Below are 27,928 nucleotides of genomic sequence, written 5' to 3'. Positions count from 1 at the left end.
CACGAACCAGGTCGGCTCCGCGGTGGTGCTGACTTCCACTTATGGCCAGACACCAGACGGTTGGGGTGTGCAGAAACAACCGAGAGACGCTAAACTAACGCAGTTTGATATAAAACATGCGTCTTTAAGCCCCGACTCTCACGGGAATATGTTCAGTGATAAACTGAAACAGGCCGCGTGGCTCTCGGGATGAATGGGTTGGGTCGGTCCACCACTTTGATCTAGACTGAAATATCCGAGCAGTTATTGGATGAACGGCAACAAATTTGCGACATATGTCCGCGACGCCCCGAGGATGAATCCCAATGACTTCGGTAATTCATCCCCTTTTCATCTGGTGAGTTAATACATGTGACTTTGAGCGGAATGTCGCTATTACCCTCCAATTATTGGAGGGATTGCCATTTAAATTTAGTAGCAACATTCAGAAAACCCCTTCAAGATGAGTTTCAATACCTTTGGTGATTCTCTGACTTTTCATGAAGTGGTCATCTAAATAGTCAAATAAAATAGTCAAACCGATTTATCGATTATCAAAGGAGTTGCCGACTAATTGACAACGATGAATTTACTGTTGCAGATCTAGAAATGATGCATGTGTCTCATTTGCGTGTCATTTAAACTTTCAAACTTTCAGAAATGAAAAGATCGCTCACAAACTTTACTTCGGGAGAAGTTTTCTTTGTGCAGCTTAAAACCCTGAGAAAAGAAGAAAGAGTATCAAAGTGATGATGCTTCTCTGCATAGCTCGGTTTAGCCTCTGGCCTCGTCTTCATGTACTAATGGAGCAGAAAGTTGTCTCCTAATCTTGTTTTCTAGCCGAGTGCAGCGGTGTGTACGGGGTTTTATCTCCTCACTAACATGGACGAGACACTCCCTACCAGCCCTGTCGAAACCTAATGGACACACATGCACACACGCATTCCCCTATGAAGTCTAAGCTTTTATTCTCACGTACAAAAGACACTCCTCAATAACAATCAATCCTTCAACCAGAACAACCAAAGCAGGGAGTGTGTTTTGGCAGAGGCGCCGGGGTAGAAACGAAGGCCTACTTTCGCTCCATTTGTTGCTGATTGAACGGGCTCAGTATCCACTCATTCATGTGCGAAACCTCCCCAACACCTCTGCCAGTGGAAGCTGTCATCACAAGCGGCCTCACAACAGACGAACTGCCTCTGCCCAGACGCCGCCGTCAGCAGTTTTGGTTGGGAAGCATCCCGATTGTATGCAGATGACCTATTACTGTTGCTTTCTGGATGTGTGAGTCCTGGTGACTTTAAGTTAGTTACACTTGTCTTTTCAATGCAACTTTTTGTCTGTCGAGTCCGTCCGCTCCGAGATTGGATCTTGCTCTCGTTTGGGATCCAGCCAGACCACATGCCAGGGCGGCCTGGCTCGCATTGAGTTTGGATGCGGTGCGGACCACAGACTGTATAAAATATAGACGTGGTCTCGATGATGTCGCCCCTATAGGTGATTGGAAATTCTAACTGTAAAAATGGGCCAAGAGGTGGATCGTCGGTGGAGCCGAGACGACCCGTGTGAGGCTGTAAACATGTTTATTTCTGCCTTAAAAGTTGGCCATTTTAACATGTAGGTCTATGGAGATCGACTCACCGCCGCCACGGGTCGGAAAGCGTGTGAACCGCACATTAATTAAAGAGTTAAACCATCATAGTGTGGAATAAACTTTTACTGCCAATCTTTATGAGCTGATGTTCAGTAAGAATCGTATAATTTCGTTTAAAAGCTTCAAAATGGAGCTGAAATAGAGAAGATCGTTCCAGTCACACTCAAAACGCTTTAGATTTGTAATGTTTGCCCAAATTAAATTTACGGTCCCAGGTGCAGACATCTCTCTGCCAACAGGAAGAAATAAATCTAAAACTTCAGACCGTTTTGTCTCTCATGATATAATTCGATAAAAATAAGAGTTCTTTACCGACACGCTACATTAGTTCTACAGTTTTTGGAGCAAGTAAAAAGTTCCCTCTCAGCTTCACACGCTTGGCATACGCGACATTATTTGACAAAGTTGACCTCAACCTGGATAGAAACTCGCAACCGGAATGTGCACCGACTGGAACAATTACCCGTGTATCCAATTAGACTCATTGTGGGTTTGTTTTGTCCCCGCAAAGACTCGTGAACCCATTAAAGACATGAGTCATCCCTTTTCAGGACTGGGCAACAAGTTGAGACCGTTTTCTTTTTCTTCCCGTAAGCGCCCTGTCCTTTCTTGCTTGGTTTGATCGTTTCACACAAGCACAGACGCCGCTATCTTCACTGGAAAAAAGGGAAATCCACTCACGCATGAACATGGGACAGGATCGCCAGGACAAAGAGAGGAGTGAAGGGGAAGAAAGAACAGACAAAAGCAGCGGGTTTCATTAGTAAAAGGGTGAAGGAGCGGGGGAATCAAGCGGAAAGAAATTAATATAAAATAAATAACAGGGGTGAAGGACTGCAGCTCTAATCTCTCCCTCCTCATCGGTGCTTGTTATAGAGTCATTAGCAGGGCTTTCAGACCGTGACGCTTACAACCTCCCTGAAGGGTACCGAGTACTGCATATCAGTTCCCAAAGAAGTCTTAGTCGAGGTCGCTGCCGAACAGGAAACGCAGCAAAAAAAAGGGGGAAGAAAGGACTTATTAGGTGTCTCGATATGGACGCAGTACGCCAGCGTACGTCCAGGAGAACCTCAGTAAGGCTGAGCGTGCCCTCAGCGTTACATAAGGAGTTGTGTTACAAGCTGCCTGAGCCAGCAGACCCGAGTGCCAAAACATTTGCTCTCAGCTTCTTTCACTCCCAATTTTTGTCCACCATGTGTGTTCTCTCTCTTTCATTGTCTTTTTTTTACGAGTCACCACAAGACAAATGTTTCCCCCCCCGTAGTTCAGTCACACTTACAAACAGCAGTGAAAAAGCATGTTTTGGTGGGAGGATATGTGCACACAAAACCCCGAAATACAGTAAAACGTGTACGCGAAAACAAGCTGCAAGAAAGCAAACGAGAAAAACATGGGAGGATCTCATCTAAGAGGCTCCAACACTGAAGGTACAGCGTATTGTATTGGAGACGTGCATGAATTAAGACCAATCAAAGACCCAAATCAACAACACTTATATTAATATTAGTCCCTTTAACGTTTCGTGCTCAGTCGAGCGTTATTACCGGGACGGTTTCTTATCTCAAGGTGCTCCATTCAGCAATCAATTTGCTCATCTAAATATACTGACTTTTTTTACTTTAATTCATGTTTTGTGCCGCGATTGTCCTTAAGAGCCACCGTACTAATGCAAACCTGATAACAAAAGTTAGACAGAGTACTTTTGACTCACTGTAAATATTATTTTCTGTCACTATAATGTCTTTGGACCCTGTGGTCTAAAACAATGAATATAAAGTATGTTTTGAACCAAAAACACGATGAACGTCTTGCAGAGATATGGTCTTTTTTTTTGCTACAAGTCAGTAAAAACGTTGTCGATCTCTGTTTCCGTGTGTGTTGGCTCTGTAGGTGCGTAGCCAGGGAGTGACGGAGGAGCTGAAGTGCCTGAGTTTACTGAACGCTCTGGATAAGGACCAGGACATCCCCGACCAGCTGGCCCAGCTCTTCGGAGAGCCCTGCATCAAACTGGCCGAAGGCATCAAAGCGTACATCTCCAAGGTAAGAGACTAAAAAACGACACTCAGAATAAAGTCATAATATGTGATTTACAGAACAATATGGTCCTTTAAAATAAACATGACGCCAAGACTTTAACACTGAAGGAGTCATAAGGCATCCCATGCATCTTATTTTTGTGTTGCCTTTTAGTCGAGATCAAATGAATCTAGCTGACGGCAAGATGGTTTTGTCGGAGGTGTTTTTGCAAATGGAAAGCAACAAACAATCAGAACCATAGAACTACATCAAACAATCAGAACCATAGAACTACATCAAACAATCAGAACCATAGAACGACATCAAACAATCAGAACCATAGAACGACATCAAACAATCAGAACCATAGAACGACATCAAACAATCAGAACCATAGAACGACATCAAACAATCAGAACCATAGAACTACATCAAACAATCAGAACCATAGAACTACATCAAACAATCAGAACCATAGAACTACATCAAACAACCAGAACCATAGAACTACATCAAACAATCAGAACCATAGAACTACAGCAAACAATCAGAACCATAGAACTACATCAAACAATCAGAACCATAGAACGACATCAAACAATCAGAACCATAGAACGACATCAAACAATCAGAACCATAGAACTACAGCAAACAATCAGAACCATAGAACTACATCAAACAATCAGAACCATAGAACTACATCAAACAATCAGAACCATAGTAAACTACATCAAACAATCAGAACCATAGAACTACATCAAACAATCAGAACCATAGAACTACATCAAACAATCAGAACCATAGAACTACATCAAACAATCAGAACCATAGAACTACATCAAACAATCAGAACCATAGAACTACATCAAACAATCAGAACCATAGAACTACATCAAACAATCAGAACCATAGAACTACATCAAACAACCAGAACCATAGAACTACATCAAACAATCAGAACCATAGAACTACATCAAACAATCAGAACCATAGAACTACATCAAACAATCAGAACCATAGAACTACATCAAACAATCAGAACCATAGAACTACATCAAACAATCAGAACCATAGAACGACATCAAACAATCAGAACCATAGTAAACTACATCATGAGAAATAATAAGGGTGAAACTAAACAAATGTCATGAAGGGAAGAAAGTGAATTAAATGCTTTGTTGCCAAACTAAAACCACTCCTACATTCTGAAACATCTACTTTGAATCTCGACAGCGCTAACTAACACAATCCAGACTATAATTTGGAATTCCTAAATGATATATTTTGGATATGAAGTGAAAGTGTGCGTAGCCGACTCTGCTGACCCCGGGTTGAAGAACAGATGGAGGCTGGCTTCAGAGCGCAGGATTCGCTCAGAAACATGTGCGTGGACTGATGCAGAACTGAACCTCTGGGTGGGACTAATTGAGCGTATTTGTCATCGTTACGGAGGAACCTTCAGCCGCGAGGGCGTAACACTCATCATATAAATAAATGGGGCACATGTGTTGAATCACACAAACCGAGATAGAAAAGATACAGTCCTAAGAAAACAGCAGATGTTCTGCTTTTGATAATAATAATTCAGTTTTATTCAATAAAAGTACGTTTCTCACTCGTCCAATACTGACGTTATGGCCCGTTTCATCTGGTCAGTCGTGTTATTTGTAGCAGGTGCATCTTTAAACAAAAGTGAAACATTTAGGACAGTGAGTATAGTAATCATCAACGTATGCGTGTGTTGGAGTTGGATTGAGAGGAAGAGTATTAGAAATGTGAGAGTAAGACGGCTCATTCTTCTCAGTTTGTACCCGTTGACCAAACATCCCAAACCTGACAAAGTGGATTTGGTACTCAAACCTTAAACTAAGTATTTCACCATCTTTTCCTAAATCTAACTAAGTATTTTCCAATCTTGACCTAAACCCAACTAAGCAGTTTTGTTTCCTAAACCTACCCAAGTTTAGATGCATGTAACGAGCAAACATTGACACGTGTTGCTAGACTTTTGTAGGAAAACGCAGTTTGAGTAACTTTTCGTGAGCGATCATACAAACCGTTGGAGGATTCATTGACTCCGCTACAGACGGTTAACAGTCGGTTAGTAAACGTGACTTAAAACACCAAACCGTCAGCATCATTGGGGTTATTCTCTTGACGTTTGTGGAGAGGTAGTTGGTGATGGTAGCGGTATGTGCAAGTATAAACACAACTTTCTGTTTCAGGCTGTCAACTGTATACCACAAAACCAATCAATAACTGGGAACTGGTGACCTCAGCCTAAAAAGAATAATAAATCCCGGAGCCTGTTTTCCTACATGTTTACATCTATGTGCTCTAACGTGTGTGTTTTATGAGTCAGTGCTTGAGACGTTTATTTTCGCCCTTGGGTGATTTCTAGGCACACACACACACACCGAGTTTTGCATGCACGCTTCCAGCTGAGCTGTTGTATGCGGGGCCAAGTGTTTGGGTTGAACCCGTTTTGTTTTTACCAGCGTTGTATTTAAAACTGTTGCTTCATGAACCTGTGCCAGACCTCAAAAACAGTTCACACTAGAAAAGGTCACTCGGCGTAGATCTACGCCGGGTGTGTCTGCAACAGACACTGTTGCAATGTTGTAAACCAGGCGGGAACCTCTGGTTCTGAAAAGTGAAACCAAGTAGATAGTGTCTTAAACCTGCATTCTCTCTAATGTCCACCAGGGGGCGACTCCTCTGGTTGTATAGAAGTCTATGAGAAAATGACTCTACTTCTCTCTTGATTTATTCCCTCAGTAAACATTGTAAACATGAGTTTATGGTCTCAATCTCTAGTTTCAAGTCTTCTTCAATACAGCATGATGTTCATTTAGTAAATGATGGTCCATTTAGAGTCAAACAGACCATAAAGCAGGGGATGCTTTAGGGCGGGGCTACACAGTGATTGACAGGTCTCTATCACTGCATTGTCCGGTCTGGGAGTTGTTGTTCTTTAACCCTTTTAGAGTGTTTTTAGTTTGGCCAAGCCGACTTGTTTTGTTTGAAGTTTGCATCCTCTTCTTTTTTACTGTTTATTGGTGGATTACAGCGATGCGTGGCCTATAGTGGCTACTTCTGATAACACGACGCTGTAGCAGAGTTTATTCGCTCCAAATCAGTTGATCGAAACACGCCTAATTTATATTTCTTATGCTTCAAATTTGCTTCATAATTGAATGGAAACATGGCTTTCATGACTCGTCTCTCCCTCCTCTGCCCCCTTAAAACTACAAACCTGTTTTGGTGCAGCTGTAGCTCAGCTGGTTGCGCAGCCTTCAAGCGTGTGTCAAGCTCTACTTAAGCGAGACACCGAACCACCAGTTTGCTCTCGATTGTGCATGTTGCGGGGTGAAAACGTGCGAATGTAACGTCTTTGTGCTGAAACACTTGAGCCTCGGGGCAACTCTCCATCTGTTCAGGTTTACAAACACCTGGTATTACTTGGCATCGACCAGTGGGATCTGATCAGACAAGCGATTTGCTTTCCACCAAGACGGGAGTTTGTATCCCTCACTGCACATAAAGAAGTGTTTTTACACACAAGAATTAAATCACTAAAAAAAAAGGTCTAGACGTGGGTCAATCACAATATTACCCATCGGCTGCTGCAGTAAGTAAACGCATTCCTCTTCGTGCATATGTTGAATCAGCATGGAAGCACCGAGAACTCCAGGAAGCTGTGGTTGGAGAGTCATCGTCTTGCAGACATAGCCAATAGGACTTCTACCGCTTAGTCTGAATGTCTGGACGCTTACAGCGGTAAATCTTCAGCGCCCTCATTTCCTACAACCCCCCCCCACACACACACACACACACAAATACACACAAACCACCACGTGTGTCTTTGTTAAAGCCTCTCTTGTCCTTCAACTCTTTCTGCTCTACTTGTACGATACAATCGGAGAGCGCTGCTGTATGCCCTGTGCTCCTCAGTGGACGGGAACAGGAATGTCTAGTTTGTGTAAATGCTGGTGACACATCATCCAAACAAATTCACGTCCAATTACACGTTTCCCCCCTCAAAACACTCACACATTCCGGTATTATCAGGCTAATCCCATGCATTTCCATGTCAGCGCTTTGTTTTTATTCTATCTTTCCAACGGACCCGTCGGCTCCAGCGGAGCGTCTTGGTGGCTCACAGTCCAACGCTGTGGTCGCGCTCATTTTGCACAACAACACTGAATTGTTTTCTTCATCAGCCTGCGTCAGGGGATTCAGAAAAAAAAGGAAGAAATGGAATTGTTGAGTCAAAAAGTGAAAATGGTGGCGAGATGGAGCTGGAAGCACTTTCCTTAGAAAATGCTTCAGTGACAGTACCGGAGATCCAGATTTTAAACCGTGACACCAATCTTCTTTTTGTTTAACATTTCCTACAGATGGATACGGTTAAAACTGCACAAGTTCTATCATGTTTGACTGCGCATAACCTACGAAAATCAGGGCCTTAGTTGAACCAACATTTATGGCAAAGGACACTGTGTATTGTTTATTAACTGGATTCCCATCAGCTGACGCCTTGGAGACAGATCAGGACAGACCATGTAAATTATAATTTGGTCATTGGTAAACTTCTTCAAAAGAAGGATCAGGAGTCTACAAAGGCAATGGAGTTCATATGGTTTTCACATGTTCATATGCTTTAATGTGTTTTTAAATTATTGAACAGTAGATAACTGCTTTTGAGGAGGTTTGCTCTTGGGGTTGGAGGTATCAAGTGAGCTGAGCTAGCGTTCCTTGTGTGATGGTTACCTCTGTTGCGTGTGTTTAGTACTTGGTTGAAGAACTATTCAGGTAAAATACTAACTTTCCAACATTTTTCATTCTATGTCCATTTATCAGACACATGCGTTTTCAAACTAAAACCTTACCCAGAAGCATACAAAGCATTTACAGCCTAAAATGCTCGTAAATTTACAAATTTGATCTTTAAAAAAAAAAAAAAAAGAGGCCAGTCAGACATACCGTACGTCTTTATTGAAGCCGGCAACTGTGGCAGCCGGCCACTGATAAGCTGGCTGCCGGTATGTGCAATAGTGTTACCTCTCACAGTGAGTTTTTGCTTAACGATTTATTAGTCTTGTAACTCACATTGTCTGGAAAAGCTTTTGACTTGGCCGTTAACTGGCATTCCTCGGCTGGTTCCTCGCTCTCCTCGGTTGGCATCTGACCACCGTAGGAGCAAAACCTCGCTCAAAAGGGGAGAACGATCCCGCTGCTAAGAAACGCAGCAGGCCTGACAGGTTTGACGTTTTGGGGAATACGTTCATCTTGATTCTGTCCATTTAGTGTGAAGTTGGAGCCAGTTAGCTGCATAAAAGCTCTGTCCAAAAGGTGGAAAAGATCCACCTACCTGCAATATGTTTTATCTCATTTGGTGTTGGAAAGAGCCAGATCATCCTCCAAGATTCTATCCTAAGCTGAGGCTAAGCTATCCATCTCCTAGCCCCCCCCCCCCTCCCATGTATTAGCTTACATTTGGGTCACAGAGGTAACCAATGGTTTCTCTAAAAAGATCATCAATCAGCGTTGTTTGAAAAACCCCCGTGAACGTAGAGTAGAGGGTCACCGGGATGAAAGACGTGACATTCCTGAGGACAAACATGGGTCGAGTCTAACCGAAGCCACTTGCAGAGGCGTCTTTCTGCAGCTTGTTGGTCTCCTTAAATAATCCCAGCTGCTGCAGCTAACAGGTGCTGGCAGGATGCGCAGACCCCGGCCCCTTACTGCAAAAGCGAATCTACCATAGTACCCACGTAAATGCAATAAAACCTCAGTAATAAGTTTAAGAAATCTCTCACAAAACAGTCCCAAGTCCAAAACAGAAGCTTGGATTTGGTTTGTTCGATCAACTTAAATGAAGCGGTTTGAATGCACGCTCTTCTTCCTCACACGGCAGCTCGAAATAATGCGTTCATTTTTGAGCCACAATGGTTTGGATGGCTTGTCAGATATCGTTGAAAGAAGAACAAAGAACGGAGATGTTTTCGCTCTTCTCCCAACTGGCTTTGGCAAAAGATTGATTGATAGATGGTTCCTAAAAAATGTTTTGAAGCGCCTCAACTTTTTCCATCAACAGCTTCTCTGATAACATTCTTTTAAAGAAACTGATTGATGACTAGATGAGTGTTGAGAACGAGGTGGAGAGAAAAGAATGGAAGGAAAACTAATAAAGACAGATGAAGTAAAAGAGGAGCATCGGTGGAGTTGATCTCCTGGAGATTATTATAAATGCATTCTGGATCTGTATGGAGATTCCTCTGTGCACACAAACTGTTCTCAGTGAGTGAGCGATGAGGGTAATGATGTGACAAATGTGTGCGAGAGAGAGAAGGTGATGACAACAGCGGTGTTGGCATGAGATGATGAGGATGATGATGGTGAGGAGGATGATAAAGTAGACCGTGAGTGATCGATGGGAGCGCAGAACGAAGCCGAACCGGGTGACATATATACGAGGTCTTGACATATACGAGCACTGAATCCTGGAATATTTACGGGAATATTGGCCTTTGAAAAATGTATTTTTAAATCGAGCGTAAACCCCGAGTTATTATGTTGTCTTACATGCACGCATTGATTTATGCGAGACATGCAAAGCTACAAGGAAGGCTGGAAAGCAGCAGGGGAGAGGAAGGAAGACGGGGTAGCACGGGGGAGATTTAGGATGGCAGAAGTGCGACTAAGCTCAGGATTTCTAAGTCTTAAGCTCTCCGCCCCCTGTGGGGACCAGAGTTCACTTTCCGCCTTCCACGTCGGTTCAAGAGACGTCGCTTTAACATCTGCAATACTGAGACTGCCAATACATCAGCTCTCAGCTTTCCAGTCGCGGTGACGGATAACGCTCAGAGACCGGGGTCAGGAGTTAACACGTCCACGGCAGGGATTTCATATCATCACACGATCAAATGTTCCCCTCCGTGTGTCTCTTTACCATCAGTCCTACAGACCACCACATGTATATGGCTTCATGCATTCGTCTGACTGAAATTACGTTTGTTTTGTTTTGTCTATTTTTGTTTTTGGCAGAGATGGCGGTCTGTCCGCTTTGATTTTTTTTATCCCGTTTTACCACATGTACTGCAGCCCTGTGTCCAAATAGCTTCATGCTTCAATGAACCGCAGCTATTTTGTTTGAAGAAGAGTGATTTTCCCCGTTCCTCAGGTTTAGGTCATTTAGGAAGGAACCAAAACCAAACCCATCTTTAGATCTCTGGATTTAAAAATCAAAGTCGTGTCTTTCACCAGCTGAATCTGATCAAATATAAAAGTGAGAACAATTCAGTGAAAAAGTTCATTCTCAGCTTTGGGATACAGCGAAAACATCTCCCCCTAAGGTCCATTTAAAAAGCTGTTCAGGAGCTTTTGACTGTTTCACAAGAGCTTCATCATTATCAGTATTTAAGTAGATAAAAGTATATCTAATGATGAAGATCATGCTCCCAGGTACTCAATGGAACAAAAGAATATTGTGATTTTCTGAAATTAGTAACTCAAGGTCCACTTACTATCTTTTCCCAGAGCTATCAACGGCATCACACCGTCTTCAATTACAACTTTACAATTTTCTTGTTCTTCAGAATATAACAACAATAATAATAATTAAAGAAGAAGAAGAAGAAGAAGAGGAAGTCGTCTTATCTGTACTTTAGCCTTTTGACCCGACATGCTCCACTAAGGTATTTCTAATCAAAGGGTCGCTTTCTTTAAAGCTCTCACAGATGCATTGTGGGTGCCATATCTTTAAAATCTGCTCTGTGTCGAAGCAGGGATGCTACAGCAAATATTTGGCTTTTGACTGCTGATGTAAAGCAGCTGTTTTAACGTTACCCCGTGAGGGTGTGGACGGACACTCAGCGGGCTTCAAAGACAGCAGTGCACCATGGAAGTCAGTGTGAAATTGCTCTTTGAAGCAAAAATTATGAGGCATTTGGGATGTGCGGGGGTCTGTTTTCGAGGGATGTTTCTGAGCGGACTTTGTCTCGTTTTGTCATGTGAAAGATTAGAAATCAGCGCTAAAAATAGTTCTTTTATTGAGGAAGCGCTCAGAGATTTATCTCCAGATAAAAGAAAGTGAATGGAGTGCACTGAGATGACCCTCGGGACAAACACTGAACTGTACATTGTTAATTCACAAAGCTCTGATAGAAGTCGAGAGACGCGTGATTCTGCGATGTGTGATCGAGCGGAATAAAAAACAAAGTTAGAGGCTGAAAGAAAAGTCTTAGAGCATTAAATTGAAGAACCCTCCAAAGAAAGAAAACTAGTTTGACTTTGTGAAGCACAAAATGTGTCGTTCCTTCTTTTTAAATTCATTTTAACATCAATAACCAATGCTTGGCCGGCTTTTTTCTTGATACCGACGCAACCTTTAGCTTCTCTATGAGACGCATCAGGCTTTCCACTAACGTCGGTGAAAACCCATCCAAGTCATTATGAGACGCTGGGAGCTAACTGACCGTAGCATAGCGAGAAAGTCTGCGTAGGTTGGTTGGGAGTAGAGGATGGACGACTCAAAACCAACAGACTTTAACCCGGGAGACCACCGTTCATGTCCCGTGTGAAACCAAGTCAACGTTGACTTATTACAAAAAGACATGCATGTCCGAAATGGACACGTCCAAAACCGTGAGAACGTGTCGCCAATAAACCAGCGGCGCCTTCACGGCCATCAATGTGTCAGGATGTGTCGCTCTCTGCCGAAAAAGCAGTCACACTCGCTCTTACAGTAGCTTGACTAATTGAAACGCTGTCCTTCCATTTGTTGGACATGTCTTAACAACCGAGTGTCTCGAAAACGACCGGTTATTCGCCTAAGCGACAAAGAGGGTGGCAGCGATAGTGCAGCGTGCGCTATGGGCGTCGATTTAAAGTACATTCAAAGTAGCATTGCTCCACAACGAGACCAGTATCCACACACAGGAATTCAAGGATCAGGCAGCTGAAAAAGGGCTAGAAAGAGAACAATATACGATGTCTGAGACAGACTAAATGTAGGTGCATCCATAATTCATCAAAAGGTCACCACTCTCGGGTAATGATGACGTATCCGTAGCAATGCAGTTATTCGTAGCGCCGAACACGCGCCGGAGGAACAAGTCGGCCTCTTATTGTGCTCTACAAAAGCTAATGTCAGTCATTGTGCTCGCACAGGGAGGGGCGGCAGTGTTGTTTGGTGATTTCCAGCCGATACACAAACACAAAAGACCTCTGTGTCCGGTGTCGACCACCCTCCCCGGTCCTCATTCATCCCTCAGGCCGAGTTCCTGTCAAGCATTCCCGGGGTGTTTTTAGCAAAACTGGTATAATAAAGCGAACATTCAGCATTCCTGTGCGGCTTTTTAACTCGCACTAAGTCCTGCGTAAAGCCCGATGCGACTTCGCTTCTCCACATCAACACGTCCCCCCCAATATCTGACCACAAACACACTTCAGATATTTACAGGTATGAAAAGCAGTCCGAGCAGGGTACTCCCATCCCGACTGGAGTCTTTATTGCTTCAGGACGATCCCAAAGGCAAACCCAATAACCCCAAACAAGGAGTGGGAAAGAGATCTGGAGATTCAGATCACAGAGGAACACATGAACGGGTTCAATGAGCAATTACAGAGAATTAAATCGAACCGTTTTAACACCGATTCATCCGCTTTCTGCAAACCCGAGACTCTACGTGTAGACGGTGAGAGAGGCTGGAGATAAAGATGTTCCCCTCAAAACTCTGTCAATGTTGGGGGACTTAAAGGATGTAGTGTTTCTCCAAAAGATGCATCACATCTAAAAGTACTCAGTGGATTAATAAGGGATCAACGGTTAACTTGCATTTAATTGACTTTATGTTCTTTATTTATCTGTCCCCCCCCAGAAGAGGAAATACAAAATAGTTGGAGAACAAATGTGTTCAAACGTGTTGGAAGAGAACGAGGGAAGAAGAGGCGAGGATGGAGAAGAAGGGGAGATGAAAGTATTTTATTGCTCTTGATGAAAAGTGATACGCGTGTGACCACTTTCAACACACTCGGGTTTTGTTTCGTATTTATATTTCCCACAAATTTGTGGCGTTGACGAGCAGCAAACTGTCCCGACAGCGCTGATCTTTGAGGGGACGGAGAGACAGAAATCGGGGGATCTGTTGTTTATTAGCCCCGTCTACTTTTATTTAACCTCCTCTGTCTGAGTACAAGAGTTGAACTCAGGTTAAAACGGGCAGCGCCGCTAGAATAAACCCCTATAAGGATGCAGAACCTGAAACATTTACAGACCAAATATTGTTGCACTGGTACATTCGGCTTCTTTTTTTTTTGGCTTCCAGCCTCAGCTGAAAAGTCAACAGAGGTTCTTTTGGGATAAACAAGCCCAACGTTGTCTCCGTTATAACGAGGCTTTTTTAAAAAATGTGACATTTGGGTTGAGTCTGATGAAGTCACGGTTCCATTAGCTCAATCAAGGCTGATTTTGTGTACAAAGGCTTTTATTGAGTTGTCTTCTGGGGAAAGAATAAAATACAAACAAATACACACAAATACACACAGTACGCTTCTGTGAAGTATTTCTGTCTAATATCATCTCTGGGCCACACGGTCGCCGTTGGCTCGGCTTTTCATCTCTTTCTTTTATTATTTATAGAGCGAGATAACCGGCACAAACGCGGCCGTGAGATAAAAGAGTTTAATAAACACAGGACTCTCATGAAGTCACCGCGGCTGAAACTGATAAACGGCTTCGTGTTCGACAGTCTAAACAAAGGTTTGAGGCTCTCCGCCCTGCAGACTCACCACATGTGTTCGTTATGTAAAAGTACATTTCTAAATAAAAAAGCTGCACTTTTCTCTTCTTCTGGTCCTTTAAAGAGGATTCAGTGTAAACTACAGCTCCAAACTCAGACGTAGCGTTTGTTTCGATCCGCCAGATGCAGCAGACGGGTGGAGTCATTGGATAACACAGAGATCAGAGTTCATTAGATTTACTCTGTAAATCAACCAGTGCTTTGTTTTTCTTTATGTTGAAAAACGTTTATCTTGAACGTCTTTTTCTATTCTAGTTTTCTGATTTTACTGCATTTTTCTTACTTTAAAAAAAGAAAATGAATGTTGTAATTTTTTTAAATATTTTGGATTTCATATTTGAACTAAATTTATCTAACTTTCAGCGTAATTCTGTTTTATTAGTATTACTTCTTAGACACAATATTTGTATTCTTCCGTTGTAGTTCCTACTTAATATTCACATATGACACCATTTCTACATACAAATTAAAACCAAAAGATATGGAAAAATAAATAAATATATATATATATATATATATGTATTTATATATATATATATATATATATATATATATATATATATATATATATATATATATATATATATATATATAGAGTGCACCACACATGGAGCCTCTGTTTTCAGCCTGACTAACACAAAGAGTCAGGACACAAGTTATCGTGTTGATTTCTCGGCTCTTTCAAAAACAATAAATCAACGTCAGACGATTTGCTCGCTAGATCACGTTATATTTAGGAGAGGCTGCCGATGGTTTCATTACCGTCATGTGCAACACACACACACACACACACACACACACACACACAGAGGACTTTAAAGACAGAAGCACTCAGGGTAAAGTTGCCAACACGTACCACCCAGGAAGTGACTTTAATAAAGCGCCGGCTGCTCGTTTAAAGAACCGACGGGTTCATGAGGCCGCGAGCTCCTTTAGGCTGCTTAGTGTTGACCTGTGCTCCGCCGGCTGTTAACACGACAGCACGCTCGACTTCTCTACATCTTCCTCTGCACCGTGTTCATGAATAAATCCAATTAAATAATAATAAAATATACAAGAATCTATTGTACATGTAGACAGCAGAGAGAACATGTGGGCAGAATCTAGAGTGACGGTTTCTTTTGTTAAGTACGGAAATAAAAAAGTGAATCTACGTCTCGGGCTGCAAACATTAAAGTTGTGCGCGTTTGAATGTGGGGGGGGGGGACGACTTGGTGGAGCTGTTCACACTCCACATGTGTTTTCACAGCTGGAAGGCGTAAGCGTGCACGGTGCCGTGTGTGTGTGTGTGTGTGAGACGTCGTTCCCCTTCTTCACACACTGAATAATGGCAACGTTTCCTCCCGCTGAAAGCTTCTCTTTCCACCGACGTTGGAGGCTTTGATGGGAGACGCGCTGCAACGTGTGCGTGCACGGTCAGAGTTCTTCCCAGGAACAATAAAACAGATTGAGAAGATTTCACGGATGATTGCGTTAACGTGCACGAATGAGGCAAGCGTCTATGCTTTCGGTTTTATGTTTTTTTATGCAGGTGTGAGCAGATTTTCACCCGATTACAACGCCCACTTCTTCACAGGGTTATAAACAAACTAACGTACGTCACCCTCTGAGTTTGCATTACGCTGTCCCAGAGAACGCAGCTGACATTTAGGCATTACATGTCTGTCTTTGTCTTTTTTATGACGCACCCGTACAGGTATTTGTATTGTTATTATTATTATTAATTATTAAGTATTTGCTCGTGTGAAACGAAACTTAAAACGCGCCCCTGGCCTACTTTCATGTTTGTGTCCCGAGGAGCAAAAACAAACCACGTTGTTAAAGATAAGATACAACTTTATTAGTCTCACAGCGGAGACATTTACAGGATTACAGCAGCGGAGTGGGAAACAAAACAAGACAATAAAAAGATTAAAGGTGACAGACAGCTATGTGGAAACGGACACAAACAAACAGGAAGGTGAACTCCAGAGCAGACTCATAATAATCAAAGTCTGGTCTGTGTGAAACTAAACTCTGAATGAAAAGCAATAAAAGGTTTGATATCCATCTGTTGTTTCTCGTGTTTGCTTCCTCGGTCTGGCAGGAAAGTCCCTCAGCCAGCAGGTCTGTTATCAGTGACTGGCATCGAGGAGGCCCACTGGTGCGCTACCTGTCGTAAAACCTTTACTCGCTGCTTCTAGACCATCAACCGCTAATGAGGAGAGCGAGTAAATCACACACACACACACACACACACACACACATCTTGCATTTTATATGTCGGGCAATTAGTGTTCCAGAGTGGCTTAAAATAAGTGAAACAAGAAGGAAAAAGTGCAAAAAGAAGATTTTGCGTTTTAGGCGTATAATAGAAAAGCATCAATGAGATGCTCAATCAGTAAATCAATCAACAGCTTTGTTCTTCTGTTCATTGTTTGTGCAAAAACAAAAACATTTGCTGGATCCCAACTTCTCAAATGGGAAAGTTGTTTTTCTTTGGAACATCTTTGGGTTTCGGACTGTTGGTCGAACAAAAGGCTCAGCGAGTAACTGATTCAAGAGGATAAACAATAGTGGGGATCATAGATCGTTGCAGCCCTACTGTGAACATGCTTTACAGCCTTGTTGGACGAGCGATCACCTCTCAGTTTCAGCAGTGGAACCAGGTCGATTCTGACCGTCTGGTGTCGAGTTTCTAGTGGAGCGAAGTGCTCAGAGACCTGCGAATGATCAGCGCAAATATGCTAAGAAGCCTTCAGCTTTAAATGTGTGGTGTCGTCACTCTGGAGCTGTTGCCCCTTTTCTTCCCCCCCGTACTCTTAAACACATCTCCTCCGTTTTATGAGGCCTGAGAAGAACAGCACAGAACAGCACATTCCTCCACATCGACAAACCAATCTGGCTTCAAACAAAGTCTGAGTTACTAATTAATCATCGACCGCAGCGCCGAGCAGCGACATCAGCCACCAGACGCACAAACACGCAGGTATTTCCTCTCAAGCTTCGCTTTATCTGCACTACACTTCCCCCCAAAAATAAGACATTTTCACACACACACAGTGAGGAATGAGGAACCTCTTAAGGCCAGATACGTTTTGATAAGTTTGTCGCCGTAGCTCAAAGAACCACACGCGCACACACACACACACACACACACACACACACACACACACTGCCGGTCCAGGCCTGTCGGGTCGAGCAGCATATTAAAGTATTGGGTTGCAGCTCCTGCTAATCTGCAGAAGAAACGCTCCTTCATGTGCATACTTGTCCCTCTTTTCCTCTCAATCCTCTCTTTCAGTCCTCCTGTTCGGTGTTTTTTTCTCCATACTCGTCCACTCTGACTCTCCTCTGTTTCTGTTTTTTCCTTCACTTTTAATCCTCATTCCTCCTCTTCTCTCGTTTCCTCATAATTGTCCGTCATCTTTCGCTCTCTGGGGGTTTTTCCCCCAAAACATCTGATTTTTGGCGCTGCGTTCTCACGCACTGAAGTCAAAACGGCAAGAAAAAGATATTTTAAAGTTTGGACACAAAAGGCAAAATACTAATAATTTGACTTGATGCATCAATGACGTTTGTTTTTATTTCATTTATATAGTTCTCGGAAAAGAGAACAAGTTTTGCACCAAACTGCTATAAAGAGATAGACGTATAAGCTTACACACAGAGACATGAATGTGCATCGATGTGGAGATAAATAAAGTAAGATTCAAAGAGAAAGACGTTCAAACACAATTAAAAGCTCGTCTTGCATATTGTGCAGACAGAGTTGCATTGTGGGAGGTGTAGGAGGTGTGTAAAAAGTCTCAAACACCTGCTGTGACATCTGTACTCTGGAGAGGAGGCCGTACGAGTGGATGAGACGAGCCAAGAAGGATTTTACTCACAGCGACCTCTCATCTACCCCCCGTCTGTTATTTATGCGTTATTTACGTCTGGCTGCAGACAAAGCGTGAGGAAATCGGACTATTTCTGTCCGTCTGTTGTTCTAAACAGGGTGAAGCAGGAGAGTTCAGGCTTTATTTGTTGTTGGTGTTTCTGCAGCTGGAGAGGTTTTGAAGACTTGTGGCTTTACAGGCGGTCATAAGCCCGTGTAGAGACACACACACACACACACACACACACACACACACACACACACACACACACACACACACACATATAAAGGTCACGCTGGCAGTGAACCCATCAGAGGCTGCAGGACGATACCCTGGAAACAAGAAGCAGCCCACTTAACGAGGGTCTTATCGAGTAAAACCAAGACAAAAACACATAAATACCACCTGAGGATCTAAAGCTGGCTCATGAGGGTCAACGTGTCCGAGTAAAATGTAAAAATCACTTCTTAAAACTAACAGGAGGCCAGAGAAGAGAAGCCAGGATCGGGTGGGGGGGGATGCTGCGTTCTGAACTAGCTGGAGGCGAAAGAGAGGAGGAAGAGGAGGAGGGGGAGGAAGAGGAGGGGAGGGGGGGGTGTCAGCAGTCCGTCAAACTGCTAACAAACATTGTGGAGAGCAGGAAGTGTTGGAGAAACACATTTCAGGGGCGCCTAAGTCACCAGAGGTCACCAGAGGTCACGTCGGTGCCCCTCAGGCGTGCATGCCATGCGGTCCTGCTTTGTGACCTTTTAACCCATAATCTCTCTGTGGAGGAGACGTCCCAGAGACAAAAAGGTGAACGTGATAAAAGACTAGAAGCTGCTCCTTATAGAACCGTCGGGAGTGAGATATCTGGCCCTCTTGACAGGATATGTGCTCGGGGAGCCGTCTGGTGTCCCAGAAGCCACGGCGGAATCTAAAGGAGACAGATTTACTCCGACTCGTTCTGAAACACCAACGACGTGGCTCCACAACAAAAACTAAACATGGCGCTGGAATCCACCTGAACGAGGGACAGAAACATTACGAAAAAAGGTCAATTGGGATCAAGATTGACGCTTCCTGTTCTTTAGTTTCATGCCGTTCCTGCGAGCTCTCCTTCCTCAAGACGACTCAATAAGAAAACCACTAAAGAGCGGCGCTGTTGTATTTATGTTTCATACATTTCCGTCTCGATGACTTTTATCTCTCAACTGTAACGTCTGTTGGATATGTTTGCTATTGCCAAAGCTAGATTCGCCCCTTGGGGACAATAAAGTAGATCTTAATATATCTCATGCTACTGTTAAATACAGAGAAGAAGAAGAAGAAGAATGTGTAGAGATCCTTTCTCACGGTCACAACTAAATGATCCTGTTACATGTTATCCTGACATATCAATGAATATTATGAGAAAACATCACGCACTAAAGCCAGCCGTGGAGCCAAGAACGTACCGTTACTGACGAGCCTGATTACAGGCGTGTTTTCAGGTCTACGTTGTTTTAAATATCAGCACCAGTCCCCCCCCCCCCCCTCCAGAAGACTTAATGAGAGTTGTATCTGTGCTTCGTTGCACCGCGTTGAGTTATTTCTGTTCCATCGTCTCGTTAATTCTCTCTAATCTACCGTCTTTAGGATTCATTTTACACCTTTCACTGCGAGTGCGTTAATATCCGAACCGCACGTGATGCAAACCAGATGCAAACACGCGAGTAAGAAAACACAGTAAGTGGACGATAACTCTGCGTGACGGCGGCGTTCCACCTTTAAAAACGCACAGCCGGCCAGAAAGCCCCTCAGGAGGCCGCAGAACGCTTCCACCGCTGTGCGGAACATAAATTAAGCACGAAGCCTCGGCGGAGTTCACTCTTTAGCCGTCCGATAGTTTCCCGTGTGAGCGTTTAAGCTTCTAAGAAGACAGCAAGACGGGAACTCCTGTTGGAAACATGGCGCCCCCCCAACGCAGGCCGGAGAGCGCTCAGGGCGAGAAAACCTGCAGGCAATCTGCCCTCTGTTCTCTCAGTGAGCGCGGGTCATTGGGTCATTTTCAGCTTTCGAGACGGGCACGACACGCCCGGTGCTTTGCTGTATTGGGTTCCCCTTAAAGTACAGAGGGTATACACTGCATTCACACACACACACACACACACACACACACACACACACACCAGAGCCATCACGTCCAATTAGCCGGGCAGCGTCGAGCGTTGGGTTTTGGGGAGAAAACGGGCTCGCTGCCAAGCGTAACACCGCGGTTAGAGCACGATGACACACCGGTGGAATTCATCACGTTCAAGGTTTTTTGTGGCTTTTCAGCACATTAATCAGGGAGATTTATACCACAGGGGGGTAGTGCCTTGCTTTAAGGGACTTTAGGCCAGTAACAGGTGATTAAACCTGCGACCTTTTGATCGGAGGTCGGGTGGAAAAAAGGTAGAAATATGAAAAAGAGGAGAAGATAGAGACAGGATGTTAGAAAAATAAAATACATTCAAAGGAGCGACTGAGGTTTGATTTACAAAGTGAGAAAGACAAAAACAAGGTCAACAGAAAGCGCTCGCGTGTGTGTGTGTGTGTGTGTGTGTGTGTGTGTGTGTGTGTGTGTGTGTGTGTGTGTGAGGAGAGTTATTGAGTGTGTGTCCGTCCGTGTCTCTGGTGAAGATGGAACGGAGCTGAAACGATGATTCATCACCGATATAAAGCAGAGACGGCACAGAGAGGAGACGTGTGCCGTCGGCAAGGAAAGAGGGAGAGTTTATCTTTGGGGTTAGTTACTGCGCTGATGAAAGGAGGAGGAGGAGGAGGAGGAGGAGGAGGAGGAGGAGGAGGAGGAGGAGGAGGAGGAGCAGGAGGAGGAGGAGGAGCAGGAGGAGGAGGAGGAGGAGCAGGAGGAGGAGGAGAGCGATATGACACATTCAGACAGCAACAAACACCACAACGGACTTTAAAATGCTACCTGATGCACTAAAGTGACAGAGTGGTGTTGACAAGAGTTTTCCCACAATGCAATGCGTGACAGAGTGGGAGGAGCTACTCCCAGCTGCAAGAAAGTGACTTCCTGTTCGCCAGAATACGTCTCTGTGAAGATTATTCTTCAAAGTAAAAGGAACTTACACAACATGGAAGTTATGATGTAAATCGTCTCTAACAAGAAGATAGAAAACATAAAACATAGATTCATTATCTGCTTCTCCGTCCTCTCAGCACATAGGAGACATCTACAGACATCTACAGTATTGTATGTTTTATTATCCAAAGGTGGTCAAAGTGCGTCAGCAACAGAATGAATCTCAGCCGTGTTCACATGTAGACTCACAGTCGCAGGTTAATAACTGACTCCACACTCGTTACGCTCGTTCTCCTCTCACACCGTGTTGACCTGCTCGTTGTCTTTCAGGTGACGGAGAACATCATCTCCAAACAAACCTTCATCGGTGAGGAACTCTCTCTCACACACACACACACACACACACCACAATGCAACAACCACCATCTTTATTCTAACACTCTCTCTCTCTCTCTCTCTCTCTCTCTTCCCCCTCAGAGGCCAGAACCATGTCTCGCTCCTTCAACGCCTCGGGGTCAAAGTTCACGACCTCGGTGGCCCAGAGGCCGTCGGCCCACTTGACCCTCAGAGACAGCGGCGCTCAAGGTGAGTCCGCGTTCCTTTAGAAAGGCTGAATGAAGAGCGAAACGAGGGGAATTATCACAGACGACGTGTTTTTATTGCCTCTTTGTGTTATTAAGACGTCGAGCTTTATGAGCTTTATGAGCTTTATGAGCTTTATAAAGCTGGAATACAGCTGTTTCTATTGTGTGCTCAGCAATAAAAGCATAAATCTAAATAAGAACAAAGACTCTGAACTTCACTCCTTTTATATATTTAACTGCTGGAAGGAGAACCGTTACAGCGAGAGACACACAATGTATCGCAACACTTATACAAACTATTATTAATAAATAGTGAATTGATAATTATTTTCCTATTATCAAACAATGAAATGTAATTAATCATCTTCACAAATTGTTACTAATGTTACTTTCTTTATAACATTTTATTCACTTTATTAAGCATTCGTTAATGATTTGTAACCCTAAAGAAACATAGTTACACATTTACTAATGTTAATCATTTATTCGTAAACCGTTTATAATACAAATATTTACGTATTATAGTTTAGTTTCTGGTCCATCTATTTAACATTTAATGATGTTTTACAAACAATATCTTTACAATTAAATACCTGATATCATTTATAAAATGAATTATATATGGATATATGGTTCAATATCATTTATAGTCTAATTATTATTACATTAAAGCATTAGTAATAATAAGTAATAATGATTTATTATTTCATTGTTAGTAAAATAGAAATCCTCAGACTGAGGAGCAGCAGCAACTTTAGGATTTTAACTTTTAATTATTAAAGATCATGTTCAGTTGTTTTAAATATGAAATGTTTTAGTTTGAAAGGATTCAGTTTCCTCTTCTAATAAATGTCACTTCCTGCTGTTCAGCCGATTCTGTGTCGACCGTGAAACAGACATTTATCATCGCACAGGAATAATGGAGCGTGTGCGTGTGGTAAAGCACGCAATTCTAAACACGTTGGAATGTGGTGTGTGTGTGTGTGTGTGTGTGTGTGTGTGTGTGTGTGTGTGTGTGTGTGTGTGTGTTGTCCAGACGTTTGTTTTGCTGCATCTGAGTCTGGCGTGCGAGCTGAAGGGTGTTGACAATCTGGCAGAGGTCGACTGCTGTTATTTCCAATGAGTTGACAAAGAGCAGCGATGGTGTCGTGTGTGTGTGTGTGTGTGTGTGTGTGTGTGTGTGAGAGGTTCACACACACTCACACTTTCTCACAAGGAAGCACGACAGAAAGAGACTTTGATGTGTCTTCAGAAATACGTTATCCTACGAATGTGAAGGAAACAATAGTGTGTTTGGGAACTTCGGATGTGTCTCTTCCACACACACACAAAGTAAAGAGACAGGAAATGATGCAGACATGCACACGAAGAGAGATGCTTGTTGAAGTATGTAAAGCCCGATGCAGACGAGCTGTTTACATGTATAAATATATATATATATATATTTATACATATATATTTGTTTTTTCCTCACCAGCAGGCTTCCCTCCCTACCCGATCCCCACGCCGGGTCTCCACCAGTCCTGTCGCCACGTGGTCCGCACGTGGGCCAATCAGAGCTTCGGAGCTCACCTGCACAACATGACGCTGTCCAACGGGAAGCTGCGAGTGCCTCAGGACGGGCGGTACTACCTGTACTCACAGGTGAGCAGACGTCAGAGGAAAACCTCGGCTTGTTGGTAGTTTTATGGAGACGTGGTGCAAACTTGTTCCTCCACGAGAACGAGGAGAAATACGGTTCAAATGTATTTTAAATGTATTCTTTTTATTCAACATGCACCTTTGTGGATGTTCTAACCTCAAAATTTAGCAGCAAATTATGATTATTTCTATTTTATAATGATTTTCTCAAATAAAGAAACGCTATAAATCCACATTTTGGTAATCCTCACACATTCTAGGATACATTTTTAGGATTAATAAATCAGATTATGGTGTTTCAGATTAACATGTAATATACCTGCCTCCAGGTGTATTTCCGTTATCCGTCCCCGGCAGCCAGTGACGGAGACCAGCGCAGCGTCAGCCACCAGCTGGTTCAGTGCGTCTACAAGAAAACCTCCTACCCGAGTCCCATACAGGTACGTGAGCCCTCACGGTCACTCTCAGCGCCGTCGAGTGGTTCGGAAACATCCGTCTTACCTTCTTTTCTTTTTGCCTCCAGCTCCTGAAGGGGGTGGGAACGAAGTGCTGGGCTCCGGACGCGGAGTACGCCCTGCACTCCGTCTACCAGGGCGGTCTGTTCGAGCTGAGGGCCGGCGACGAGCTCTTCGTCTCCGTCTCCTCCCCGACCATGGTCAACGCCGACGACTCCTCCAGCTACTTTGGCGCCTTCCGCCTGGACCTCTGAGAGGAAAGAGGACGGGAAGAATTATTTTTTTTGGATGGATAAATGGGGACGGGGGGGGGGGGGCCTTTTGAAATATCCGTATACGAATGTCATTTAAAAAAGGCAGAGCTGTGGGATCTTGGATTCCTCATAAAGTTTGCTTGGACGGATAAAATGAAGGACGGAAGGATTTTTTGGGGTTTTAGAGGCTTCGCTTGAGTGAAAGCTGAGCGCCGACCTAACCGCCGAGAGCCAGATATACAAAGATACGCTGTGCAATCACGAGAAAAATAAATGTGGAGGATATTGATTTCTTTCTCTTCTGTTGGAAGGAAAATTACGCTTTTTGGAGAAAAAACACACACTAGAAACCTTCTAATCGCTCAGAAACACGAGGCCACCCTGCTGCCCGTTAACCCCCAAAATAACACAAGAATCTCAGCATCTCTCGCACGTCAGCGGCCATTTTTTTTTTGGTGGGAAGCAGTCGGGGAACCCCTCGGATTTGGATTCAAGACCGAAGAATGTACACATAATAAAAAAATGTTTAAAAAAAAAGGACGGACGGAGGAACGGTAGCGGAAAAGAAAGTGAAACGATCAAAACCAAAGCAACAGAAGTGGAATAAACTTCTTTATTTTTTAAAAGCGTGCCATCAGAGTGCTGTACATATGAAGAGACGATGAACTGTGGTGATTTTGAAAGTAATTTGTGTGTATTTTACATTGACTGGACTTAAAACCACTTGGATTTTGCCGAGGACTTTACTTTAACACTAGGTCTGTGGATTGTATGCGGAGCGGACACGGATCGCTTCGTCTGGATGCAGTAACGAGACTGTGAGAAGCAACACTCAGTGCCTTTTTATTTAACAAACGAGTCTGCGAGGAAGAGGAGGAATGAAAACCAGGAGGAGGAAGAGGCAGAAATCTTGTAAAAAAGGACATTAAGAAGGAGGGCGGTATGCAGCCCGACCGGTCTGTGTTGATCTCTCTTTTCTTTCTTTTCTTGTACAGAATGTTTAATATCTCGTCTTTCTGGTTCGACTCTCTGTGAAGCTGCTGCTCGGTTTTTATTTGAAGGATCAGTCGAGCGACCGACCAGAAACAAAAAACAGAGCGGGAACAAGATGGCGGCTCGTCGCACAAAACACAACAACGCCGACGCGGAAGGTTTCGATTTGTTTTCAGATCGACAGAAAAGAGATCGAGGTTACATTGAAATAAAAACGGTTTCATGTTTCAACTTGTTTAGGAGCCGCTTCGCATTAAGAATACACTCACTGAAACGTCACTAGACGCCTCAAACAATAATCACTTTTGCACCAAATTTAGCCGAATCTTCTTTCCTACAAATCACCAATTAATGAAAGATGTTACGCAACATTAAAAAAAAAAAGGTCCACAAAAATACCAAAACAACATCTGGACAACAAAAGAGAGAAATGTGAGCAGACTTGTTGTTTTAGCAGATAAAACATTAAAAGAAAAGTTGCAACTTTCTTGCCAAGAATTTTAATAGAGGACATGGGGACAGTTAGCGTAGCTTAGCACAAAGACTGGAAGCAGAGGGAAACAGCTAGCCTGGCTCCCTGCTTCCACTCTTTGTGCTAAGCTAAAGCGTCAATTTTAGTACCAAAGTTATCCTTTAAATTCCTTTAAAAGACAGCAAACAAAATGCCAAACTCTTCCTTTAATGTGCAACCAGCAGCCCCGGATCGTTCTAGTAACAGTTAATCAAAAGTGAGCTGCAAACACGGACACATTCACAGAAACACGTGCAGACATTCTGCACCATTGTGACACTGAAACACACACACACACACACACACACACACACACACACACACACACACACACACACACACACACACATAAACCAGTTCAGCAAACAGAAATAAAAGGTGAATTTAAGGAGAAAGGCACGGAGCGGATTTACTAACAAGACACAGACGCACATAAATAAAGATTTGGACGGAGCGAGAGGATATTCACAGACATAAACCATGCGCCGACTAGACCCACACACACACACACACACACACACACACCACCTCCAGACTCGTCTGTGCTCCGCAGACACACACATCATGCCGTGTCACATTGTAAAGACACAAGAAACGCACATTTATCCAAACTGCCATCTGGTAGTTGTCAGTGATCAGTCGGAGGCATGCAGGGAGTGTGTGTGTGTGTGTGTGTGTGTGTGTGTGTGTGTGTGTGTGTGTGTGTACCCATGTTTGTTCAAAGGGCTCAGACAATTCATAAAGCAAACACACACATTGTGTAGCTTCTATTTGTTTTCCCTGAGAGAGAGAGAGAGTTCACACATACCTGTGTGTGTGTTTACTCTACGCCAGGTTACCGTGTACTGTGGTTGGTTTCATAGCTCACACACACACACACACACACACACAAACACAAACTCTTTGTTTTTCTGCGCAAAGCACAAAATTGGAGACAAATTTCATTTAGTTTGATTGCTGTTTTTAGCTGCTATTTTCTGTTCTTTTCTTCTGCTCACGGTCGGGTTTCTGGGTAATCCCGGGCCTCGGGTCGGTTTATTATCCGGGGTGAACTTCAACAATCATTTTTGCTTCCTTGCACTCCGACCGGCACCAACAGACCACTGAAAACAATGTCGAGCGATGGCGATAATGCAACGTGCACACACACACACACACACACTAAGATTACAGCGGCGTAGAAGCCTCTTCGGGCCAGCTGGGAATACTTTTGCATTGAATGTGTCTTGTTTGTACTGGACGGTTTTGTAGCTGTGAACATGTGTAGCACATTTTGTTGCTGAGAAAATAAACAAATCTTTGAACCTTGAATGTGTTTGTGGACTTTTAACAGTGTGGAGCGCAAAGTTTTCTCGATAAAAATCAAAGTCACAAAGAACTATTGTTTCAAAAGACATTTTAACAACTCGATATCAGCGGTTGCAGCCTTCACACAGTCACGTTTAAATGCTTTACAAATGTAATCTAGATCACCCTTTGCTCTTTTTGTGTTAGATAGTAGTTGATTTGTTTTAAAGGAGCAGTGTGTAGCATTTAGTGACATCTAGTGGTGAGGCGGCAGATTGCAACCAACCCGCTCTGTTCACTACGGTGCCTTCAGGTCATGTAGGAACACTGAAGTCTCTCTAGTTTGTCCGTTCTGGGCTACTGTAGAAACATGTAGATATGAAGGGCTCATTCAAAGCTAAAGAAAACAAAACGTTTCTAAGTTTGAGCTGATTATACACTAATTATGATGAATGTTATATATATAGCCCCTCAAACCAACATTTATTCACCAGAATTACATTATGTTTACATCACCGTGTTAGATTTCAGTCTACGAAGATGTGTGGACTCAAAAAGCTGAACTCAACTTACATTTTGAGACTTTAACGTCACTCACTGTTCAGATTCAGTGTGCTGGAGTTCAGAGAAGAAACAACCTGACTGCACTGATTCTGATTCCCATGAAAGCCTCGACCAAATTTCCCAGCCAAACCCACGACCTTTCCCTCTGCTCGCCTCATATGCAGCTCATGAAGAACATTCACGTCGACGTGGTGATCACATCAGATTTGGGAGAAAAGTGCAGCTCAAACTTGCACAAACTTTCTCAAAAAGGAAAACAGTTTATTAGCCAATTAA

The 27,928-nt window shown here is 43.4% G+C and overlaps 1 protein-coding gene across 2 annotated transcripts in view; it reads left to right on the top strand.

Moving 5' to 3' along the window:
• tnfsf10l (TNF superfamily member 10, like) overlaps positions 1-27,112 on the top strand; it is a 46,253-nt gene extending 19,141 nt beyond the window's left edge. Inside the window, exons 2-7 of one of the 2 annotated variants that reach the window (XM_079184793.1) lie at positions 3,524-3,673; positions 21,694-21,730; positions 21,841-21,948; positions 23,428-23,591; positions 23,918-24,028; positions 24,112-27,112. In XM_079184793.1, coding sequence (XP_079040919.1) covers positions 3,524-3,673; positions 21,694-21,730; positions 21,841-21,948; positions 23,428-23,591; positions 23,918-24,028; positions 24,112-24,297 — 756 coding nt within the window. In that variant the 3' untranslated portion in view covers positions 24,298-27,112. Of the gene's footprint in view, positions 1-3,523; positions 3,674-21,693; positions 21,731-21,840; positions 21,949-23,424; positions 23,592-23,917; positions 24,029-24,111 lie in introns of both variants that reach the window. The other variant, XM_079184792.1, reaches the window with a different exon arrangement.
• Positions 27,113-27,928: the final 816 nt, after the last annotated feature.

The sequence above is a fragment of the Pholis gunnellus genome (assembly GCF_910591455.1).
Source record: "Pholis gunnellus genome assembly, chromosome: 23".
NCBI classification, from domain to species: Eukaryota; Metazoa; Chordata; class Actinopteri; order Perciformes; family Pholidae; genus Pholis; species Pholis gunnellus.
Note: the sequence above shows the minus strand (reverse complement) of the source record. Positions and strands in the feature narration are given on the sequence as shown.